This window comes from Oncorhynchus mykiss, chromosome 7 (genome assembly GCF_057628025.1).
Source record: "Oncorhynchus mykiss isolate SJ-2025 chromosome 7, ASM5762802v1, whole genome shotgun sequence".
In the NCBI taxonomy this organism is placed as follows: domain Eukaryota; kingdom Metazoa; phylum Chordata; class Actinopteri; order Salmoniformes; family Salmonidae; genus Oncorhynchus; species Oncorhynchus mykiss.
This window is the reverse complement of record NC_143028.1, coordinates 43904509-43924356: the sequence shown is the minus strand read 5'-3', so window position 1 is coordinate 43924356 and position 19848 is coordinate 43904509. Positions and strand designations below refer to the sequence as shown.

The 19848-nt window shown below is 41.8% G+C and overlaps 1 protein-coding gene across 2 annotated transcripts; it reads right to left on the bottom strand.

The window, feature by feature from the left end:
- Nucleotides 1-347: 347 nt before the first annotated feature.
- nhe3 (sodium/hydrogen exchanger) lies at nt 348-19509 on the bottom strand. 2 transcript variants are annotated; one of them, XM_021608235.3, is made up of 16 exons: nt 19082-19509; nt 13335-13637; nt 12925-13085; nt 11852-11930; nt 11319-11496; nt 8943-9163; nt 8518-8720; nt 8276-8365; nt 7930-8000; nt 7640-7769; nt 7331-7482; nt 6566-6686; nt 6002-6178; nt 5836-5890; nt 4188-4271; nt 348-4029 (listed from the first exon to the last, which is right to left on the bottom strand). In XM_021608235.3, the coding sequence occupies exons 1-16, from the start codon at nt 19341-19343 to the stop codon at nt 3920-3922; spliced, it is 2397 nt and encodes a 798-aa protein (XP_021463910.2). In that variant the 5' UTR covers nt 19344-19509; the 3' UTR covers nt 348-3919.
- Between the last annotated feature and the right edge of the window lie 339 nt (nt 19510-19848).

The following is a 19848-nucleotide window of genomic DNA, read 5'->3' as shown; positions in this document are numbered from 1 at the left end:
TCTTTCAAAAACAAGGACATTTCTAAGTGACCCCATACGTTTGAACGGTAGTGTAAATTATTATTATTGATTTGTTTTTTTCTAACGCCTTAATGGGTGGACCGCTGCGGATTCCTGCCTATGGATCCTCAAAATATCTTTCCCTTTTCTATCCCTATGAGCACTAATGCAAATGATGGAAATAGGGTTTGATTTTAACAGTGATGTAAGTTGTACATTGCGGCTTGAAATGTTATCCAGGCGGATTGACTGACTGGTCCTCTATGTAGACCAATGGCTGCATCCCAAATTGCACCCTATTGTCACGGACGTCGTTGTGGAAATGACCGGACCAAGGTGCAGAGTGGTGAGAGTACATTTTCCTTTATTTATGTAAATGTCGCCAACAAAACAAGAAACAAAGAAACAACCGTAAAGCTTACTAGGGCTGTAGTGCCACTAACAAAGTCAATTACCCACAAAATACAAAGGATAAAAGGCTGCCTAAGTATGATTCCCAATCAGCGACAACGATAGACAGCTGTCCCTGATTGAGAACCATACCTGACCAAAATATAGAAACAGAAAACATAGAAATAAAGAAACTAGAATGCCCACCCTAGTCACACCCTGGCCTAGCCAAAATAGAGAATAAAAGCCTCTCTATGGCCAGGGCGTGACACTTATTCCCTTTATAGTTTACTACTTTTGACCAGGGCCCATGTTACCATTACTGTATTATACCAATGACATTCTGCTGAGCCTGATTTCCCTTAGAAAGTTGGTCAACATCTGTGCCAGTTTCAGTACCATCTGTTCATCTCTGTCACTTTTTTGGTCTGATCCTCAAGTTCAAAATGAAAGTAATTAACTGCTGCTGTATTTTGTTGTGCATTCCTTGGACCCTTGTACATTTTAGATCTGTTTATTTATTCATAGGAACTAATTCATGATGTGTATTGCCAAATATAAGATTTCAAATCATTGTTTATTCACTGCAGCTAACCTGTACGTTTGAGGGAGGTGCGAGTGTAACAGGTTTATTCTAGAGGCTATTGTTAGGGCATCTCTCAATGGGGATGTTATAGTAAAGGTATAACGTTTACCGTAACAGAGTACCAAGCTAGTCATTGTGGTACTACTCCTGGCTATGATGAGTGACACCATTGTAAGTTAATTATTGAATGGGGTGGCAGGGTAGCCTAGTGGTTAGAGCGTTGGACTAGTAACCGGAAAGTTGCAAGTTCAAACCCCCGAGCTGACAAGGTACAAATCTGTCATTCTGCCTCTGAACAGGCAGTTAACCCCCTAGGCTGTCATTGAAAATAAGAATTTGTTCTTAACTGACTTGCCTAGTAAAATAAAAAAATAAAAAAAATGATATGTCTCCCATGAAACAATAGTCTGCTTAGATTAGTCTAATGCTAAACAGACTGATACAGGTAACCAATAAACTTTATTGGTGAATAAATAGGTTATTTCTTTACTATACAAGTGACATTTACATCTGTAAAATTCAATCTCTCAACACCAACCACATCTTGACCCCAAAAATGGCTACAAATCTCTCAAACAAATGGAAAAAAACACAAAGTGATTTACAGCATTTCAATTGTTAAAATTGCATTAGATTATGTCATCCTCTCAATAAATTACTGTCATATAAAGTGCTTTATATTCTTTATCATCAAAAAAATCTACATAATTTGATCACATTAAAGGGTGAGGACATGACGTGGTCACAAAAATGACAGTCTGAATAAACTTGCTTGTTTGGTCTCATTCTATGAACTTAAATATGGTGTGTCGTTACACTTTTGGTAACACTTTACTTGGATTGTCCCAAGTAGATGTTCAACAACATTTCAACTATCCATTAACCCTAGCTCTAACCTTATCCTAACCCAAATCTTTACCTTAACCCTTACCCTAACGGTTATTCCAAACCTAACCCTAACTGTAACCTTAGCAAGCAGTTGCTTATCAACATACAGTATAGTTTGTTCAATCTCCTCAGTCTCCTCTGTTTTCTCAGTGGCAGCTGTAAGCTGTGGTCGTGTCAGTGGTGGTCTCGTCTCAAAACTAAGACTGTTCTGCCTTGTTGTTCTGCATAGTTATTAGAGGAAGGAAAGATAGGAAGGCTCCCACACCACACTCTCACTTCAGTATCTTACCTAGTTATTTTCAGATGATCTCATTTTGCTATTTTGTGGCTTTGGAAACTGTGTTTTCTATACCTGTCCACTCCTCTCCCTGTAGGCTTCAAAGACTCTCCCCACCCCTTGGTTGCAACCATTCTAATTTAGTGTACCTTGCGTGCGCAATCCATGTGCAATTCCTGGTCTCTGGCAGGTTTTGGAACTGCCGATCTGCAGTCAAGAACGGCAAGTTGATTTCAGCTTATGGTACACTTCAGTCCGTTGACTTTTCGGCCCTGACGGAGACATGGATCACCCCAGAGAACACTGCTACTCCAGCTGCTCTCTCTTCATCTGACTATGTTTTCTCTCAAAGTCTGAGAGCATCTGGTCGTCGCGGTGGTGGCACAGGGCTACTCATTTCTCCTAAGTGGAAATGTTCTATTTTCTCCCTCACTCACCTGTTCTCATTTGAATTCCATGCTGTCACTGTCACTTGTCCACTCAAGCTTAACATTGTTGTCATCTATCCCCTGCAGGTGCCCTTGGAGAGTTCCTCAATGAGCTTGACACCTTGATATGGTGTTTTCCTGGTGATGACTCACCGCTCTTCATACTTGGCGACTTCAACCTCCCCGACATCTGCCTTCGATTTCTTTCTTTCCCCTCCTTGCCTCTTTTGACCTCAGCCTTTCCCAGTCCCCTCCCACTCACAAAGCAGGCAATATGCTTGACCTCATTTTTATACTAATCTCACTGCAACCCCCCCTCCAGGTATCTGATCACTTCTTTGTTTCCTTTTCTGTCTCACTCTTCTCCAAACCTAGCCATTCAGCCCCTACCCAAATGGTCATGGTCTTCGCTCTCTCTCTCCCACTACTCTCTCCTCTTCTATTCTACCATCTCTCCCTTCTGCTAAATCCTTCTCTCTCCTGTCTCCTGATTCTGCCTCGTCGGCCCTACCCTCCTCCCTTTCCGCATCTTATGACTCGCACTGTCCCCTTTCCTCCCAGCCCCTCCTGCTCTGTGGCTGAGTGAATCATTGCAAGTTTACAGAACAGAGCTGTGGACAGCTAAGCCGGTCAGGAGGAGCTCCTTCATATCCTCACATGGTCTCTCCTATCATTGCTATGCGGATGGCACTTAGATACTTTTCTCCTTCCCCCCTTCTGACACCCACCCTACTTTACTGAGTAAAAATGTACTTGCTATGCCTGTGATATGTTCTTGTCCCTCCTAGCACTGTAACTCTGTAACTTGCTCTGGATAAGAGCGTCTGCTAAATGACTCAAATGTAAATAATATGACCAGCCGTAGATTATCTATATGGGACTATCCAAATAAAGTGTGACTGAACTTTCTTTCACTGTCAGCCTACATGGGATGTGAGCAAGCCAGTCAAAGCCTGGATTGTTTGAGGGATTGGTTTTGTCAGGTAAACCGGGTCAGAATGTACCATGGATTTGGATGGCAAGGTCAAATGTCCAACATTCTTATTTGGTGTTGGACTCATGATGATCTTCATGTGTTACGATGGAGTTATATACAGCACAGTTCCCTTTACTTTAAAAAACCTAACCTACAACCAAACATACACTAAGAAGAGGGAAGAGCTCAGTCAAGACTGAAAGCCTTTTTTGGAGAGCACAATGGTTACTGGACCTGGAATGTTTTGTCTGGGGATACAGAACTATGATTAAACAACTGCACAGCAAAGAAAACATGCCCTAGTAAATGTTTTGTCAAAGAGCAGGTGCAATGTTTGATTCTTTGGCAACTGGGGTCATGACCAGGACCCAGGGTTAGGTGTCAAAGGAGTTCAAAGTTTGTGGAAGAAGTGCTACATGTGGAATCTGTTGCATGTTGTCCATGGGGTCCATCTCTGCCATGAAGGCTGGGTTCACTATTCCAGCTACACCAGAAGGGATAGAATTAATGGAATTGATTTAACTGTCTGAAAGGTTTCTGAGGTGAGATTAGTGTTAGTAACTAAATGGTTTTAGTGTGGCTTTGGCATGTTTAAATTGGTTGGTTTCATTAGTCTTGAGTTGATGTGAAGAAGACTCTTACCTTCTACTCTATAGGCCCTCATGGGGAATAAATCGCCAGCAGCCTCGTCACCAGAGCCACAGTCTCCTTCAGAAAACTCCAAATCTGGAGGCAGAGCGAAACAGCCAATCAGAAAACAATGAAATTATGTTGTTCATTTATGCAGGGGTAACCTCTGCGGGGTTGTCAACAACCGTATGTTCTGGTTTTCAGGGGAAATGGAAGCGAGAGCCTGTGATGAGACTAGGGCTGTTGCAGTGACAGTATTACCACCACACCGGCGGTAATGAGTCATGACTGCAGTAAAATTACACTTGACTGTTGAATAGGGGTAATCTCCTCTTATGCACTCTGGACATGCTTAGTAGTACCCAACTCGCTAACGACCATCAGGTCGCTAACGGCCTGGCACGCAGGACTCTAATGTGCATATAACCCATGGGTGTCAAACTCATTCCATAGAGAACCTAGTGTCTGTGGGTTTTTGTTTTTTCCTTTCAATTAAGACCTAGACAACCAGGTGAAGGGAGTTCCTTACTAATCAGTGACCTTAATTCACCAAGTCCAAGGGAGATGTGAAAACCTGCAGACACTCGACGCTCCATGGAATGAGTTTAACACGTGCTCTTACCACCCTGACATCAATGCAAATGCAATTGAAAATCACATCAAACACTTATCAAAATAGTATTGTGCTTTTAAAACACTCACCTCACTGTGATTGATCAATTTGAAGAAATAAGCTCAACAACAGGTTGAAACTGAGTGGAAAAATAGTGGCTGTGGATGTTGTTTCAAAGCCTAACAACGAAGTCGACAGCGCTTTCTAAGGTGATGATTAATTCAAAACACGCATCTGCATATTAGAGCTTATCCATACGCATAGGCCAATATGAGCCCAGCCCAAATGTTTTTGTTTAAATAGTTATTGGGCCGTTATACAATACATAGCCTACCGCATATTACACAGGGCAGAATTTTTTAAATAAAAACTGATTAACGATGTCTTTGGTAAATAATTAGTCTAGCTTATTCTCCAAAATTAAACAAATTCCACTAATCGCCTTTGAGTGGGACTGTATTATTATGCATACCACAGGAGGTTGGTGGCCCCTTAATTGGGGAGGACGGGCTTGTGGTAATGGCTGGACCGGTATCAGTGGAATGGTATCAAACACATGGTTTCCATACATTTTCATCATATCATAATGTTTGTTTAGACCGACCTAAAATAAATAATGGATTCATTGTGGTGGTGTACATTGATTTATTAGCCTTTTTTCAATGTAGATGTTCCTAAAGGCGGGCATCAGCAGCAGTCTTTTGTATGAAAATAACCGTCTGAAAAACGTTCATGACTGCCACAGGCCTAGACGCGACTTCTGTTTTTGGATGTTAACAAGGTGACACTCCATCTTAACTCCTCCACATTTACTGGATTGGATGAACAGTGCAGAAGAGAACCTTCCCCTAAAAGGTTTTATTCTCATCAAGACCAAAATGTGGGGGATCTAGTTTGAGTCATTTCTTTTACGCCTGTTACGTTAGGTTAATGCAAAGGTATCTAAGCAAATGTAATCAGCAGAAAGCAAATGTAATCAGCCTCATCTTTCCCCACTTAACCATTTCATATAATGCAAAATAGAAGTGAAAAGCAAAGAGCAAGTACCTTTATCCCCATAAGGATGGTTTTTACTTTTATCCGAGGAGTTTCCATTTGGCATCTAAAAATGACATAACATGAAATTACACAACATACACATTACATTGCCTATAAGAGGATGGCTATGAGGTCGGACACGGAGGAAGGGGTAAAAAGTGCCTTCACCCCTGACCTTTTGTGGTTTATCCTTCTTTTGATGCTTGGTTTGGATCTTCTTGGCAGGGGCGACACCCATTTTGGCCGACTTGAATGACTCTAGACGGCTTCTCATTGTTCTCTGGAAGATCTCTTGCACCTCATTCTCATCCCTGTTGGTTTCGAGGTGGCTCCGACTGTACCTGTGTCTGTGCTGTTGAGGGAATGAGAGGAAGAGAACAGGGTAACTGACCATCTTAATCTGTGTATGGCTGATTGTGGATTGACAAGATGCAGGAGATACATTTACTCCCAAAGATTGGGATTTCCCTTTGAGTACAGTATCAACAAAAAGAAAAGGTAAAAGGATTACAACTGGCCTGTTAGCACACAAACTAATACGATGAAACAAGCAACCAGTGACAGTGGCAAACTAATGATAAGTGATTTGGTGCTAAGATAATTGCTCAACATTGAGGGGTATTTAAGACACAGATTAAGCCTAATCTTGAGATTCTCCTTTGAGTTTGTTTTTAAGTCCAGGACAAGGCTTAATCGATGTCCGGGAAACCGCCCCTGAGATTTTTGAGTGCTCTAATACCTGTTTCCTGCCTCTGTACAAGTGCTGCTGCAGTAGATGGTGTGCATTAAAGTCCTCTGACTCCCTCATTGTCAGGTCCTGCTCATGCATGACTAGGCAGACAGAGGGCACAATGTCCTGTCTAGAAGGGAAGAAATATAAATGTACACTGTTGTTGTTTAGCTGGCCACTGGAGGGCAGACACTGAAAACGTACCAGACCTACAGTATTTCAAGTGCTACAGTACATTGAGGAGCAAGGAGAAGGATCCTACTCTACAAAAAGTTAGGGTCTATTAACCATGCTTTTGCTACTGTATGCTTTTGTTCCAAGAATTCTTCAATAATATAAAGTAAACTTGGATAATCAAAGATCAACTGTTGGATAAGAAAAAGACATCTACAACTATTGAATCCTTTGTTGGAAATAAGACCTATAGTGATCCTGATGTTATTTAATAACATTTTTGTGAATGTGGGTTCCTCTCTGTCAAAGAACATTTAGAAAACTGATGGTAATCCCTTGGATTACGTTTGAGGGACATTTCCCTTCTCTGCTTCCTGATGTAATGTTTCTCATAAATAAGTCATGTTTATGCTAGTCATCCTGCATCTTCAAATGAAACAGTTCCCTGTGATGGTATGCATTTATAGTTGCCATAGAATGAAAAAAGGGTTTACGCCAACCCAAGTTAATGATGCATGTGTTTTAGACAGCATCCCAAATGACACTCTAGTCCCTATTTAGTGCATGACCAGAACCCTAAAGTCAGGAAATGTTGCTTACAAGATAGAGGAGAGTGGAACATGATCCGGTCCCATATTATCTGCCATGATGTCAGGCATAATCTCAGAGAAACTGGCACGAAACTTCTTATTGAAATCCACATCGGCCTTGGTCTCATTCCGAACGAACGCCAATGAGCCTCTGCGTTCTCCCTATGGTGGGAGCATAAGAAGACTTCATGGTCTGCCATCCAATTTCTTTATTTGTTAATGTTACTGTAGATCAGTGATCTTGGTGGTCAATATATTGCGTTTGTAAATACAGTATTAAGTTGTCATGGCTTTCCCTGACCTTGTGAGTTGCTCTTACCTCCTTTACATAGCTCATGGCATCCTTGAGGTTGAGCTGGTGGAAGATGTTGAATATGTAGTCACGGGATTTCCTGGCAGAGGGCTTCATCAAGAACCAGCACAACCACCTCTCCTCAAAGTTATGCCACCTTAGAAGGATACGAGAAGATAGGAAAAGGATACAATTCTAAAAATCTGTGCTAACGTTCTGTCTTTCAAGGTATGGTATGTGATATATTAATTCAAACTGTACTTATAATATGATAATAACTTATTGAAGTTGATAATGTGATGTTAGTGTCCAAATACTTGTCTCTCATGTAGTTATGTCCTATTTGTCCAGAAATGTCCTCTATGGCGACAAGCATGTGGTCAAAGGTCTGAACAAATACAAATGAATGGTGAGTCATGGATTTATTTTGTCAAGAATATATTTAGGTCAACCAATTTCAACACTGTTAGATTAAATGGCTGATGCCTTGTAAAATAAGGGTTCAGCTATATTGGAGGTGGGTTTTGACTTTTGTGGTTTGACCCTGAAGATCTGACACAGCAAAAGGTGAAACTTTACTTTGTGGATTTAGAAGAGAGATGTATAGTTAGTTATCTGATTCTCAGGTTGATGAACAACAAAGACTTCTAACCAAATATTTACCCTATTCTGTATTTTTTCAGCTAGTGTGAGTTCTGTCACGGCTGCTCTCTTCACTTTCAGCCAGGTGACCAGTGGTTTCATGGTTATTCCCTGCACCAAAGAAGAAGAATATATAGTAAACTGGTAATTAACATATGCCAGTCTATTCAAGTCAAGACATATTACACTATGGAAGAAAAACATTTCCACAACTAATGAAATCGCAATGGACTGAAGTTTTACATTTAAATTAGCCATTTTACCTGCAGCATGACAGTGAAGTACACCACTATGAGGGTGGTGCTGACCATCAAATTCTTCTCTTTGAACTTATTCTCATCCAGCATGGCCACAAGGCCGTAGGCAACTGCCCCTCGCAGGCCACCGTAGCTCATCACCACCTGATCAATGAACTCCAAGGGAACCAGTCGGTACTTGTTCAAAATCCAGGTAAGGAGAAAGACCCCTGTGATATAATCACACACAAATACATAGACACACAGAGTGTTAGTGCTGGTAATGTGAAGCCTTGAATGAGAATCTTTTAGTAAAATACTGAGCTACATACACAGGGATTGCAAGTTTATAATCAGCCCTAAGCTTCCAAACTACAATATTGTTCATCCTATGAAGAGTGAAATGGAGTCAGCAGTGATTTCACAAAATCATACTAAAGATCACAACTGACCTATGAACCTGAACACAAAGATGAAGAGGAGTGTGAGGAGGATGAAGCCTGTGTTCCAAACCCATACAGCTGGATCTATGGCCGAGATGCCGAGGAAGACAAAGATGATGGTCTCTGAGCCATTGGCGAACACCTTCATGACGTATCGTACTGTGGTGACCGACCTCTCATCCATGTTGGCATTGATATACTTCTGACAGCAGATGCCACAAAACACGATCCTATGGCACAGCAGGCAAATGGATCGTATTTCATGGTGAGTAGAGGGCCCAAAGATTATGGACCATAATCTTTTATAAGGCTCATACTGTACATACAGTGCATTCAGACCACTTGACTCTTTCCACATTTTGTTATATTACAGCCTTATTCTAAAATGGATTAAATAGTTTTTTTCCCATCATAAATCTACACACAATACCCCATGATGACAAAGCCAAAATAGGTTTTTAGAAATGTTTGCAAATGTATTTAAAAAATTTAAAAACGTCAGATGCATCAGATGTCCTGGACTCCACAATTCCGCGACCTCAACCAAATTGAGATGGTTTGGGATGAGTCGGACCGCAGAGTGAAGGACAAGCAGCCAACAAGTGCTCAGCATATTTGGGAACTCCTTCAACTGTTGGAAAAGCATTCCAGGTGAAGCAGGTTGAGAGAGTGCCAAGATTGTGCAAAGCTGTCATCAAGGCAAATGGTGGCTCTTTGAAGAATCTCAAATATATTTTGATTTGTTTAACACTTTGGTTACTACATGATTCCATATGTGTTAATTTCATAGTTTTAATGTCTTATTCTACAAAGTAGAAAATAGTCAAATTAAAGAAAAACCCTTGAATAAGTAGGTGTTCTAAAACTTTTGAACGGTAGCGTAAGTATTCAGACCATTTACTCAGTACTTTGTTGAAGCACCTTTGACAGCGATTTAAACCTCAATTCTTCTTGGGTATGACGCTATAAGCTTGGCACACCTGTAGTTAGGGAGTTTCTCCCCTTCTTCTTTGCAGATCTTCTAAAGCTCTGTCAGGTTGGATGGGGAGCGTAGCTGCACAGCTATTTTCAAGTCTCTCCAGAAATGTTCGATCAAGTTCAAGTCCAGGCTCTCGCTGGGCCACTCAAAGGCATTCAGAGTCCTGATGCCACTCCTGTGTTGTCTTGGCTTGGTGCTTAGGGTCGTTGTCCTGTTAGATCATGAACCCGCTCTGGAGCAGGTTTTCATCAAGGATCTCTCTGTACTTTGCTCCATTCATCTTTCCCTCGATTCTGACTAGTCACCCTGCCTCTGAAAAACATCCCCATAGCATGATGCTGCCACCACCATGCTTCATCTTTGGGATGGTGCCAGGTTTCCTCTTGTTATTCAGGCCAAAGAGTTCAATCTTGGTTTCATAAGACCAGAGAATCTTGTTTCTCATAGTGTGTGAGTCTTCAGGTGCCTTTTGGCAACTCCAAGCGGGCTGTCATTTGCCTTTTACTGAGGAGTGGCTTCTGTCTGGCCACTCTACCATACAGGAATGATTGGTGGAGTGCTGCAGAGATGGTTGTCCTTCTGGAAGTTTCTCCCATCTCCACAGAGGAATTCTGGAGCTCTGTCAGAGTGACCAACGGGTTCTTTGTCACCTCCCTGACCAAAGCCCTTCTCCTCCGAATGCTGAGTTTGGCCAGGCGGCCAGCTCTATGAAGAGTCTTGATGCTTTGAAACTTCTTCAATTTAAGAATGATGGAGGCCACTGTGTTCTTGGGGAACTTCAATGCTGCAGTAATGTTTTGGTACCCTTCCCCAGATCTATGCCTTGACACAATCCTGTCTCGGAGCTCTACGGATAATTCCTTCGACACTATGGCTTGGTTTTTGGTCTGTCATGCACTGTCAACTGGGGGACCATATATAGACAGGTGTGTGCCTTTCCAAAGCATGTCCAATCAATTGAATTTACCACAGGTAGACTCCAATCAAGTTCCAGAAACATCTCAAGGATGATCAATGGAAACAGGATGAAACTGAGCTCAATTTCGAGTTTCATGGCAAAGGGTCTGAATACTTATGTAAATAAGGTATTTCTGTTTTTTATTCTTAATGGATGTGCTAAAGATTTCTACAAGCCTGTTTTCCTTTTGTCATTATAGGGTGTGTCGATTGATTAAAAAAAATGTTTTAATCCATTTTAGAATACGGCTGTAACATAAAAAAAAGTGGAAAAGGTAAAGGGGTCTGAATACTTTCTGGATGCACTGTACTAAGTAACTGAAATACATATCCAAATCGATTACAGCCAAGTGGAAAAATCATGTTAGGTTGTGTTTTGAATAGAACATCCCTTTACGGAAAGGGTATTGTTGGCCTAATAAATCAACATAACACTCAGAAGCACTTACGACAGGATAGCGGATAGCGAGAGCATCTCAGCTGTCAGGTAGGAGAGGTAGCCCAGGATGAAGATGAAGCCTGGCTCGATGATCTGGATGTTCTTTGTGCATCTGGTCAGGAGCGAGATCAGCAGAGCAAAGATAATACCAACCAGGGAGCCTCCGAATGCCACCACGAAGAACGAGACTACACATGGTAGAAGGAGAGAATGAGAGTGCGAAAGAGGAGTGAGAAAGAGGAAGACGGACATATGGAGAGGCAAACAGTGAACAAAGATATTGATTATTTCATGAATACATAACATTTTAGTTAAACAGATTACATAATCTACTGCTTGTTGTATTACCCTTTCAGTTTGCTTCAAGATGGCACAAGAAGTTGTCACTATTGATTACACGACAGGGTTGTTAATGGCTTGGCATTTGGCCTGAGAATCCAACGCTGAAAAATGTGCATCCCAAATGGCACCGTATTCCCTATATAGTGCACTTAATAGGGAAACAGTCATTTGGGATGCAAAAAGTGTGTGGATCTTACATACTTATGCCTTTGATGATCTCTACAGCATCGATTTCTGCCCCTCCCAGCGACACGAATGCATCAAACACATTGAACAGCACCTGAGGGAACATGGACATAAAGATGACTGGTCACTGAGGAGGTGGGGAGGTTAGGGAACCAAATGCAACCAAATCAATAGAACAGTATGTTCTTTAATGCAGTGGTGTTTAAAGTCTGTGTCGAGGAATTGCAGTGGGGTGGGATTTTTTTTTTTTTTAAATTGCAACTTTATTTTTTATTTTGGAGGGGGGGAACTATATATATAATATATACGGGACAATATACAAACGGTATATAGAAAGATCATTTGAAAAATGTAATTGTATTGAGTAAATGTATGTATTGGTTCTCATAGAAAGCTGAAAATGCAGTGGATTGAAGGTTACTAGTTCACGTTATTTGAAAATCTAAATTGACTGAATGTAACGTTGTGTAATTAGATTTTGGGTGGGGTTGTGTCGCCAGAAAAAAATGAGCATCCCCAGAAATTATGGCCAAAAAATGAGCATCCCCAGAAATTATGGCCAAAAAATGAGCATCCCCAGAAATTATGGCCAAAAAATGAGCATCCCCAGAAATTATGGCCAAAAAATGGGGTCCCTGCTGAAAAAGTTTGAATACCCTGCTTTATTGTGTTACAATCAATGGAATAAATGGTGTAGTCTATCCATTGGACAAACATAATTATTCCTGGTCTATTTGTATGTGATTTATGTTGTTATGTACAAACGGACAGCATTCTCAGAGTGAAGCACATGACTGATGCATGCAGTTCAGCCAAGGAGCCCTGCCTTGGAATGCAGTTTGTGTATTGCCTTTGTACTTCACTCATTGGGTATATCTCTGCAATGATAAAGTTCACTAAAGCAACACATTTCAAAAGTTGAGTGCATTTTGTGGGCAAAAAACTATAGTGTAAACATTAATTCAGCGGCCTAAATGGCACCCTATTCTTAGTCTACATATTGAACTTCTTCTGACCAGAGACACACCATTTGGGTGTCATTTGGGACACCTAATAATGCTGAATGAGGATGAAAATGTGAGACAAACCACTGTGACACCATCGTTGAGGAGGGACTCCCCAAACACCATGATGAACAGGACCTCGTTGACATGGACCTCCTCAAACACGGCAATTACAGCCACGGGGTCCACAGCAGCAATTAGACTCCCAAACAACAGGAACTGAAGGAGACCAATGTCGATATCACCTGCAGAGGCCCAGAGTGAAAGGTATAATGATCTCAGACCTTTAAACTACATTACCCGTTAACTTGCTGATTGAGGACCTCACAAATGCCAGTTTCAATCATCAGTTCAAGCTTTGGTCGGGCCAGTTCCAAATGACAGCCTATTTCCTGTATAGTCACTACTTTTTACCAGGACCCCCTGGTCAAAAGAAGTGTACCACTGTATAGTGAATGGGGTGCCATTTGGGACAAACATGTTGGCTGCCTTACCCATTGCCCCGCCCAACCAACACCCCCAGAGGCCGAGACCCACAGTGGCAGCGTTCCAGCAGGTGCCAATCACAGCGTAAACCAGGATGGCGCCCATGTTGCTGAAGAACAGCTTGTTGGGCATGAAGTAGCCCGCATCCAGGATGACTTGGGGCAGCAGGTAGAAGAAGAAGACGGTAGGTGTCAGGGTGAAGGTCTGCATCTTGTCTGCCCCGTAGATGATGCCGCCCAGGATCCAACCGATGAGGATGAGGAGGGCGCTCTCCGGGATCACACTGGTCAGGCTGTGGTTCAGCTCGACCACTGTTGGGGAACAGAGAGAGACAAGAGACAAAGACAGTGATACGTAGAGGAAATGAGAGCCAAAGAGTGTCAGCGAGTAGAAAAGATTACAGGGATAATTTTGGTAGATTCAGGTGCAGACGAGCCAAGTCAAACAGACCTAAACCATAAACTGTCTCAGGTACCAACCCAGTCAATTATTTCTGCTTCCTTACTCCAATGATGCCTCAGAGAGAGTTCGTGGCGCTTGTGCTCTGCTCACTGTCTGGCAAACCTCTGAAGTCAACATCAACTTTTCAGTGCCGAGTCGCTGGCACTATTTGAGCGTAATTGGGTAATGAGTTCAGTCAACCTTACACGTTCTTGATCCCTGGAGTTGTGTTCATAAAGCATCTCAGAGTAGGAGTGCTGATTTAGGCTCAGTTTAGTTTTGCCTTTAAGATCCCACTGAATATGCATACATGAACTGGGAGGACCTGATCCTAGATCAGAACTCATTCTCTGAGACGCTTTATGAATACAGGGTCTGGCCTCCCTACACTTTGTTGATCCTTGGGCAATAACGGGATCAAGATGCCCACAGGATACTAGGGAGTCAGACATTGACATCTGTTCCTTCTTGACAACATTCTTGGGCTTCACACACAGGAAGGTGCTTAAACTCAAATCCCTAACTAAACGGTAAAGCAAAGAGATTAAAATGTGTGAGGATACGACGTCTGTAAATGATCAACCATTTCGGATGACTGAGAAAGTCTTTTGAACCCTGGAGTATGATTCATTGGCAGCGTACCATTATAAATGTGCTCATCACTCACTCACACTCTGGATAAGTGGCATGAGGCAAGGATTTCTCATAAGTCATAATGTTTTATCAGATTCTACTTATTCAGATGACCTCTTCTCTATCTTAATGTGGAGATATTCACTGACAATGCACAGCAACATCTGGATTTGTCATCCACCCACAGTGCTGAGGGTTGTATCTTTCCGGTACCTCAGGGTTGTATATTCTGCTGAGGTGTTTCAGGCTACAGGTTGCTCTTGACTGCTGGAAGCTCAATTAAAGATTACGTTTAGATTCTCCTTTACTATTCTGTTTATTTATCCTCGAGGACCTTGGCTGTGAAAAGAAAATATTTAGCAAGTTGGAAAAAGCTGTTGGGAGAGTTATAATCCATTTTATGTGTTACTTATACTCAAGTGATGTATACCCAACACTCCGGATCTGGGATAAATTAGTTAAATGTTAAGTAAACAAATAGATAAGCTGTTGTTCAAAGGATTTTTCCTTTGTGACATGTATGGTTATTGGTTAGTTACATGGATTGCGACCACTCCAGACTAACTCTTAGAAAAGTATCTTTGAGTAAATTATTCTTCACTTGTTTGGAGAAACTTTTAACTGAATAAAACATGCATTTTTGTTCCTCATTTGCTCAGCTTTTTCTTCCCTTCTAAATGTTCTACTTTTTTGCCACTGTTTTGGACATAAGCACTGTTCCTGTCTGAAGCACAGTGATTGGCCTTGAGAATATAAAGTACTGTATGTAAGAAGATGCCATATTCACACTTATTTCACACCTACTCAAAAACCATTGTCAACATTTCTGAACAGTTATCTATGGAATGTCTTAATATATCCCATGAACTTGAGTAAAACGCTAAAAGCACTTGGTCGGGAGAACAGTGTGTTGCCTTGATAACACTGACAAAAGCTACAGTTACCAGACAGTAGTAGCGTTATGCTGGGCCTATTTATGGCACAAATGCTACACAAAAGACAGATTTTGTTCTCACTGGAGGGATGGTATTGCCTGCTATCTTTGATCAGTCTGGTGTTTAAAATTGACCTCAAATCCTATTCTTCTCCTCTAGGTCCTACGGTCTTACATACATACACAGTATACAGTGGCAAGAAAAAGTATGTGAACCCTTTGGAATTACCTGGATTTGTGCATAATTTGGTTATAAAATGGGATCTGATCTTCATCTATGTCATGAAAATATACAATTACAGTCTGCTTAATCTAATAACACACAAACATTTATACATTTTCATATATTTATTGAATGCAAAACGATAAACATGGGAATTCATTTTTTCTTTTTCGGTCCTGACTGGTCTCCCGGTCCCTGCCGCTGAAAAACATCCCCACAGCATGTTGCTGCCACCACCATGCTTCACCGTAGGGATGGTGCCAGGTTTCCTCCAGACATGACGCTTGGCATTCAGGCCAAAGAGTGAAATCTTGGTTTCATCAGACCAGAGAATCTTGTTTCTCATAGTGTGTGAGTCTTCAGGTGCCTTTTGGAAAACTCCAAGTGGGCTGTCATGTGCCTTTTACTGAAGAGGGGCTTCCATCTTGCCACTAATATAATGGCCTGATTGGTGGAGTGCTGCAGAGATGGTTGTCCTTCTGGAAGGTTCTCCCATCTCCACAGAGGAACTGTAGAGCTCTGTCAGAGTGACCATCGGGTTCATGATCATTTCCCTGACCAAGGCCCTTCTCCCCCGATTGCAAAGTTTGGCCGGGCAGCCACCTCTAGGAAGAGTCTTGGTGTATCTTCTTCCATTTAAGAATGATCGAGGCCACAGCATTTTTGGGGACCTTCTATGCTGGTACGCTTCCCCAGATCTGTGCCTCAGCACAATCCTGTCTCGGAGCTCTACCGTTCCCTCGACCTCTTGGCTTGGTTTTTGCTCTGACATGCACTGTCAACTGTCGGACCTTATATAGAGAGTTCTGTGCCTTTCCAAATCATGTCCAATCCATTGAATTTACCACAGGTGGACTCCAATCAAGTTGCAGAAACATCTCAAGGATGATCAATGGAAACAGGATGCACCTGAGCTCTGTTTTGAGTCTCATAGCAAAGGATCTAAATACTTATGTAAATAAGGTATTTCTGTTTTTTAATACATTTGCAAACATTTCTAAAAACCTGTTTTTACTTTGTCTTTATGGGGTATTGTGTGTAGATTGCTGAGTATTTTTTTTTAAATTTAATCTATTTTAGAATAAGGCTGTAATGTAACAAAATGTGGAAAAAGTCTGAAGGCAATGTAGGCTTCCCTGATCAAATCAAATTTTATTTGTGCAGTTGTAGACCTTACTGTGAAATGCTTACTTACAAGCCCTTATCCAACAATGCAGTTCAAGAAATAGAGTTAAGAAAATATTTACTAAATAAACTAAAATAAATTGTTTTATAAAAAGTAACACAATAAAATAACAATAACGAGACCTCAGGGGGTACCGGTACGGAGTCAATGTGCGGGCGTACAGGTTTGTCAAGGTAATTTGTACGTGTAGGTAGGGGTAAATTGTGAGTGTGTGGGGGGGAGGCATTATAAATAGTTTGGGTGGCCATTTGATTAATTGTTCAGCAGTCTTATGGCTTGGGGGAAGAAGCTGTTAAGGAGCCTTTTGGACCTAGACTTGGCACTCCGGTACTGTTTGCCATGCGGTAGCAGAGAGAACAGTCTATGACTTGGGTGACTGAAGTCTTTCACAATTCTTTGGGCCTTCTTCTGACACCTCCTAGTATAGAGGTCCTGGATGGCAGGGAGCTTGGCCCCAGTGATGTACTGGGCCGTACACACTACCTTCTGTAGCACCTTACGGTCGGATGCCGAGCAGTTGCCATACCAGGAGGTGATGCAACCGGTCAGGACGCTCTCGATGGTGCAGCTGTGTAACCTTTTGAGGATCTGGGGACCTATGCCAAATATTTTCAGTCTCCTGAGGGGGAAAATAGGTAGTCGTGCTCTCTTCACGACTGTCAGTAGTCTACGCTGATTTTTTTAAAAGATAATAGCAATGGAAAACTGCAAATGTGTTGCTACTGCTCTCAACAACATTGCTGCCCTGAATTTAGAAGACTCTATCGACAAAGCTCAGTGGGAGAATGTTGTGATGGACTACTTTCTGGAGGACGGTGGGCTGACTTTCCCTGACTCTGAAAAGGAATCCGATGATTAAGAAATCTTTGACTTGGGTGACAACAAATAACAACATTGTCATTGCACCAGACATTGCAGAGTTTTGTGATGACACATCAACAGTGTTGTTGTCACAGAAGAAGTGGACCAAATTTTGAACTCAGTGTAATGCCCAGTAGAAGCAGATTATGAGAAGGAGATGGACAAAATGTGGAAGTTTGATTGCAAATGAAAGAGACGAAAAGATAACTCAGAAGGCTCATGTAAAAGACAACTCTCACTGGATGACATCTACAAATAAAGGGAATATTGAACATTGTTTAATACTGTTTGCTAGCTAGCGAACGTTAGCTGACTAAACCTAGATAACTAGCTGCTTGGTAGCTAATGCCAGCTAACATTATAAATCGTATCTCATTTAGTCAGAAATCTGTTTGCATCGCTAGTTATACAGTAGCCTACTGTTAGCTAGATGATTGGTTAGCTTTACCTGCAGATTAATGCTGTATCATTTCATGCATGGTGGCTGGCTAAGTGTATGACAATCCGTTTGTATTACTAAACTGTATGGGTTGGGATTATGGTACATTTATATGTTTAGCTAGTTAGCTTGCTACATGTCTAAACAAAAGAGTCCACTTAGCCAGATGATAACATGACCCATAAACTTAGCCAGGTGTGTTTGGGGGGTATATGGCCATCTATTGTGTTTCATGAACATGTGAACAAGTCTAGACAATAGAGACCCATCCACTTAGCTACGGTAGATGAGTCTGGGGGGTGGTTTGATTGGATATACATTGTGTTTACTAGAGACAATATGAAGAACAACGTGTTTGGATATAGGCCAAGGACTAGATAAAGTGTATTTTTACCTAGAGAATTTCCTTTTTATAGGCTACTACTTTCACCGCTTGTTTTCTACACTACCTTAATCACTCGGTTTAGCACATGGCCTCACGTGAAGACTCAAATGGGGGAGATGGTTGGGGCTAAAGCTGAAAAGGGTGTGAACGATGCTGAATGGGCATACTCAAAAAAGAGCTCTCCAGCAAGTTAGAAACTTTCAAGTGGATTTTCTGGAATAACAAGTTAATCACATTTCAAATAGGCATAACTTTCCCATATTTCGCGTATGATATACAATTTTGATGCTCGGAGTCTGTACTTTTTTCAAATGTACAAAAAGTCAATATTGTAAATGGTACACAACACTCAATTGGGAAATGTAGTCACATATCTGTCTGCCAGCATATTTTTGTCTGATACTAACTCCACAGTATATTCTCTGACATAGCAGTTTGTGTCTAACAATATTCTAAATTATGAAATAACTTTCCAAAGTGGAGCCTGAGTACAGTCTGGGTCTCCTGTTGAAGAACTGCTCTTCCTAAAGGTTTAAAACACTGAATGAAAACAATAATTTCGCATAATTTTCATTAGGACTGAATTGAAATTAGACACCAATGTCTGATAGATAGGCCATTGGTGCTGATAGCATCCCTCTCTGTATACATACCCATCTTGGATACCCCAGCCACAAGTATCCATAAGGCGATGAGGTAGGGGGCTTCCACATGGTGCCACTTAAAGGTCACGATTTGTATCCCTGAGATGCTGGACCCATGGCCCCCTCCAGCCTGGCTGTGGTTTGATCCCACCACCCCTGGCTCCGGTTGCGACCCCTGGGTTGCTCCCACCTCCGTACCCTCAACAACCAGGCGGACTGTGCAAGTAAAAAATGTTGTCCCTAGCAGCCAGAGGCAAGTTCTGCATGCCATTTCACCAAATAAGTAGATCGATAAATAAATCAAATGCAGAAAAACTTGTTTTCAAAGTGCTTTGAGTAGTCCTCTTTCTTTCTCACTCTCTGAAGACTTGATCGGGTCACAGTGGTGTGGGCCAGGCGGGTGCCTGAGGGCGGTGGTGCAGTGAGGGCAGAGGTGTACGGACTCACAGGCTCAGCCGTTTATATGTCTTCTCGGGGGGGGGGGGGGGGGGGGGGGGTAAAGTACCTCCTCTGTACGGCCACTGCTCCTGGTTACTCAGTCACGTTGAGCAGTGTCCGCATTGTTTCGGTTCCTCAGTCTACTGTACTCAATCAAGGGCAGAGATTACTATGCCACTCTCAAGGAGGAAACGTCATTCCAAAAGTGTGCTTTCATGCCGGATACAAAGTTGTTACATTTGATCTGTGGGTATTTTTAGGACCGGTTTTCGGTGTGGAATTTCAGTTCATTATTTGCATGCCTGGTTGTGAATTGTGCTGAGCCAAGGTTAACTTTG

What these genes read in the sequence shown, in the direction of transcription:
- nhe3 (XM_021608235.3), bottom strand. Translation starts at nt 19,343, where the DNA reads ATGGCATGCAGAACTTGCCTCTGGCTGCTAGGGACAACATTTTTTACT. An exon ending in TTGGTTGGGCGGGGCAATGG is followed by an intron (nt 13,086 to 13,334) that starts GTAAGGCAGCCA and finishes GGGCCTCTGCAG; the next exon opens with GTGATATCGACATTGGTCTC. An exon ending in TCGCTATCCGCTATCCTGTC is followed by an intron (nt 9,164 to 11,318) that starts GTAAGTGCTTCT and finishes GCTGTGCCATAG; the next exon opens with GATCGTGTTTTGTGGCATCT.